At 41.2% G+C, this 5,000-nt stretch overlaps 1 protein-coding gene across 1 annotated transcript in view; it reads right to left on the minus strand.

Annotated features, from left to right (window-relative positions):
- LOC143034107 (uncharacterized) overlaps positions 1-1,177 on the minus strand; it is a 5,666-nt gene extending 4,489 nt beyond the window's left edge. The window contains exon 1 of the mRNA XM_076200051.1: positions 931-1,177. Coding sequence (XP_076056166.1) covers positions 931-1,177 — 247 coding nt within the window. The remainder of the gene's footprint in view (positions 1-930) is intronic.
- Between the last annotated feature and the right edge of the window lie 3,823 nt (positions 1,178-5,000).

Here is a 5,000-nt window from a genome sequence, read left to right on the forward strand (position 1 = left end):
TATATATATATATATATATATATATATATAATATATATATATACATATATATAAATATATACATATATATACTGTATATATATATATACATATATGAATACACATATATATATATATTATATATACAGTATATATATATATATATAAATATACATATATATAGATATACATATATATCGTCAGTACCAGCTCGTGTGCGAGTATTGGTTTCTGTCTACGATCTTTCACTCTCTTCATTGTGGGTGCTTATGGGTGATGTGACTTAAGTGGCCGAATTTATGATGCAAGACACGCGGGCAGTTTTCGCAGGAGAAGGTAAGAGGGGGCGGGGTTCTTATGCTCTCTCTCTTCTTTTTCTTTTTACCTCTTCGTTTTCTTCCCTATTTTCCTCAGAGGCAGCAGTGTCTTGGTGGGCAGCTCTCCTCCAAGCTTTGCGGTGGCATTATCGTCAGCATACTGCAGTTCCCGTACTGAGGTCAAGATGGCCTTTGTTCTGGCGTGTAGTTGGTCGAAATTGAAAACCCCTCCATCCATGCAGAACCGTAGGCCAATTGTGCGTGCGTCTGGTGAAATTTCATTTAGCATAGGTGCATTGTATAGGGAGAAACACGTTGGAACCAGTACATATCCCTTTTTGAGGCCACCATTGGTAAGGAATGGGCCAAAAAGAGGGTTTTGGTGGCAAACTCTACCGATCATTCCGTCATGGAGGGCACGTATTAGAGAAACAAAGTCTGGTGGGCATCCGAATCTGGCAAGGACTGCCTACATAGCAAGACGAGGAACTTTGTCAAAGACCTTTTTTAGGTCCCAGAAGATAACCATTAATGGCTGTTGTTGTTCAAGGCTCTTCTTTTGAAGTTATCGGTCACAGAAAATCTATAGTCCCGCGGGAAGGTCGAAATCCGCATTGAGACTCAGGTAACATACCTTCCTTTAAGATAAGGAGATGGTCGAGTAGAATGCAGGTAAAGATCTTGCTTGCGATGCTTAGTAGCGTGACACCGCGGTAGTTGTTACAATTCTCTCGGTCTCCTATTTTGGAGATTGTGATGATGTTTGCATTGCGGAAGTCACTGAGGAGCTCCAATGGGATGTTGTCGGGTCCTGGGGCTTTGCCGGGCTTTTTGCGTTTTAAAGCCCTGTTGAAGTCTTGGATGGAAGGTGGTAATGACATTCAGTGACGGACGGGATGCTGTGGGGTCATACGTAGGAGATCATTAGGAATGTTGGTTTGGTCATTGAGAAGATTCTCAAAATGAGTCCTCCATCGAAATAGGATGCCCTCGCTGTCAGTTATAGTTGTGGCTCCATCAACGCCCTTTTACCCACCCACTGATGATCTTGTGAGGCCTAAGATCTCTTTAGTAGCTGCATGAAAGCTGCGTAGGTCTCGTTGGTCAGAATACTTTTAAATTTCTGCAGCTTTTTTTTTTTGCCACCAAGTGTTTTGAGCTTCACGAATCCCTCTTTGACAGTCTGCTACAGCTTATTTATGTGTTCTTTTGTTTTCAGCTGTAGGTTGATTCTCCAGGGTTAGTCGCATCTGACGTTTAGTTTCAGTGAGAAGAGAAATGGTTTCGTCATTCTCATTGAACCAATCCTGGTGCTTCTTCCTGGCAAAACCTATTGTTTCCTCCGCTGCCCGGATCATGGCGTCTCTTAGGGTAGTCCAGTGGTTTTCTACTGAAGCCTGATCCACAGAGACCACGAGATGTCTTTCGCAGGCTTCTTTGTAGATTTATGTCAGCTGTGGATTGCGGAGTTTACCACATTGAAAGCGGCGGTGTGGCATGTTGTCAGATGCCCGCCTAGGTGGTCGTTGGGTCTTGATGTTGATTCGGGAGATCAGGGGTCTGTGGTCCGTCCAACAGTCATCCGCCCCGGGCATGGATCGGGTGATGTGGATGTCATTTTTGTTTCTGGCTCTGGTCAAGACATAGTCTAGTATATGCCAGCGTTTAGACCGAGGATGTTTCCATGTGGTTTTCTGTCGTTTTGGTAACCTTAATAAAATGTTAGTGACAATGAGCTCATGCTTGGCACAGAGCCCCAGTAGGTGTTGACCATTGGCGTTACAGCTACCAATTCCTTGCTGGCCAATGATACTCTCCCACAGGTGGTGGTCCTTCCCTACTCGGGCATTAAAGTCTCCTGGCACAATGAGTTTGTCGTTAGCGGGCACTGCATGGATGGTGTGATCGAGTTGGGTGTAGAACATAGCCTTGTCTTCATCACTTAAAATGATGAGGGTATTAGGGTGAGGTGTTTATCCTGGGTAAAAGGTATACGAACAGTCATCAGACCCCCCCTGCTGCCTTGTAGGGTGTGCTTATTTAAGCAAAGGCTAGGAGAAGGAAAACTCTTAACCCAAACCCTCTGCTGCCTTGTAGAGTATGCCTCTTCAGGTAAAGGTTAGAAGGAAAACTCCAAATAAAACCAAACAAGACCCCAACGGCGGAGATAGCTAGCGATGACGGAAGAGGGCAGTGCCTGGCAGGCAGGCAATAAGGCGGGCCTTAGCATATCAGGAACACGGCAGCTCGATGCAACCTACATTGCTGAGACTGACGTCTCAACCGTCTTGAGCCGCGGTGGAAACGGTGTGGGCCAAGTGAGTGTGCGTGGCCGTCGCGCAACCACGACCACCATAAACAATAAACCCAGTGACTGGCATTCTGTTGTATTTTTTGCACCTCTCTCCATCCTCACCTCTGATCATCACCCTCTCAAGTCTTGTGTGGATGGTACCGTGGGTCACGGGGGCAGGCCTGGAAAGCTGGAAGCTCCTAGCCCACGACTGAACTAGGCGGCGAATCTAAGATGGTCGTACTGTGATGACGTTGCCGTAACAGCAAAGTTCGGAAGCTGGACCCGTGATTGGGCTAGCCTCTTAAGGATTACCGCAGCCCACACAACAAGGTAAGGCCCCTAGAAAAGGTGGGGTAAACTTTAGACACGATAAACTCGTCTAGCTAAATTACCGCGGTTTGTGGACATTCCGTTAATACGGTCACAATAATGAAAAAAAAAAAAAAAATCTCTAAAAAATCCTAACCCTTGGTGCATGGAAATGTTAATTTTGATGGGAGAAATGTTAATGAGGCATCGAATGTCAATGAAGGACCAAATAATAATATAGAGTAAGGTATAAATAAAAAACAAAATGATAATGTAAGACATGATATTGAAACTCAAAATGTGTCAAAAAGAAATAATCACGAGTTTCTTAAAACCATGTACTTTAATGCTCGTAGTATTAGGAACAAATTTCAAGAAATACAGGCGTATGTCAAAAGCGAAAATCTCGATATGATAGGAATAACTGTTTTCCCTAAAAAAGCGTAGACTCAGAAGTGACTTAATACAGGTCTTTAAGATTTTAAAGGGAATTGACAACATCAAAAGTGACAAAATTTTCACATTGAATGAGAATCAGACAAGAAACAATGGTCTCAAACTGTCCGGAAATAGATTCAATTTGGAAGTGGGTAGAAACAACTTTGCCAACCGTGTAGTTAATGAATGGAATAAACTTCCTGCACAGGTAGTGCAATGTAGTTCAGTTCGAAGCTTTAAGAATCATTTAGATAAATACCTAAGTAAGATGTTGTAATGATTATAATTTATCTTATATTATTTGTTTTTGTTTTGTTATCTTTTGTCTGTCTGATTTTCATTTATTATTAGTTATATGTCAATTTGTTATTATTTACTATTTACCTGTTTGTTTATTATTTAACTATACCTATGCATTTATTTATGTATTTTATTTGTTATTTACATTATTATAGTTTTTATTTATTATTTTATTATTAATATGATTTTTTTTTTTCGCATCCGACCTAGATATGGATCAAAAGGTCTCCTGTCGGTATGCTCCGCCTTTGTAATCCTTTGGAACATCCACACCCTCCAAGATGGGGCGAAAACTAACCACCCTGAACGATATACAGCTCTTGTCTGCAAGAAACTTACCCGCTTCAAGATCGATGTGGCACCTCTTAGTGAGACCAGACTACCAGAAAAGGGTAACATCAGAGAAGCTGGGACGGGTTATAGCGTCTTCTGGAAGGGGAAAACCCCCGAGGAGCCACGCATTCATGGCGTTTGCTTTGCCATCCGATCACAGTTCGTACAACAGTATAATCTCGCACCAACCGCCATTAACCCGTGGATGCACGGTGGGGTCAAAGTGACCCCAAGCGAATTTTAAACTTAAAATACTTTAGTTTCAATTGATATATTTGAACATGTCTTTGTGACTTTTCCCAAATAATTGAAAGTTATGTTCTTGGATCAGTAATTTTAAAAAATAAATCATTATAGTCTCCAATTTAATAGTTACACTATTCCTGCACAACTGGGGTCAAAATGACCCCATCTCAATTTAACGTTAAATTGAATCTGCATAAATCACCCTCTATATTACAGTTATCAAATGAAAGATGTACTATTTTTACAGTTATTTTACAGTGAATATAATATGTAAAAGTGAAAGCTTTTAATTTTTAGCTGAGAAAATTCTTCATTTAGAAAGAACTGCCATATAGTGTCAAACACGCAACAAATGTGAACAAGTTCAAACAAGTTTTCACACAACGTTCTGCCCTCGCTGTCATAGAAATTACACCATCAGTTGAGCACGGGTGCTGGTTACATGAACAACACTCTCTGCAATGGCTCGTAGGAAATCACTCAGTAATGAACATATTTCGGAAATACTTCTCCAAAGCGATGTAGATGAAGATACAGCACACACACACACACACACACACACACACACACACACACACACACACACACACACACACACACACACACACACACACACACACACACAAACACACACACACACACACACACACACACACACACACACACACACACACACACACACACATACACACACACACACACACACATATGTATATATATATATATATACACATATATATACATATAAATATATATATAAATATATATATACATACATATAT

Source organism: Oratosquilla oratoria, chromosome 16 (genome assembly GCF_046742065.1).
Source record: "Oratosquilla oratoria isolate Oo_2021 chromosome 16, ASM4674206v1, whole genome shotgun sequence".
NCBI classification, from domain to species: domain Eukaryota; kingdom Metazoa; phylum Arthropoda; class Malacostraca; order Stomatopoda; family Squillidae; genus Oratosquilla; species Oratosquilla oratoria.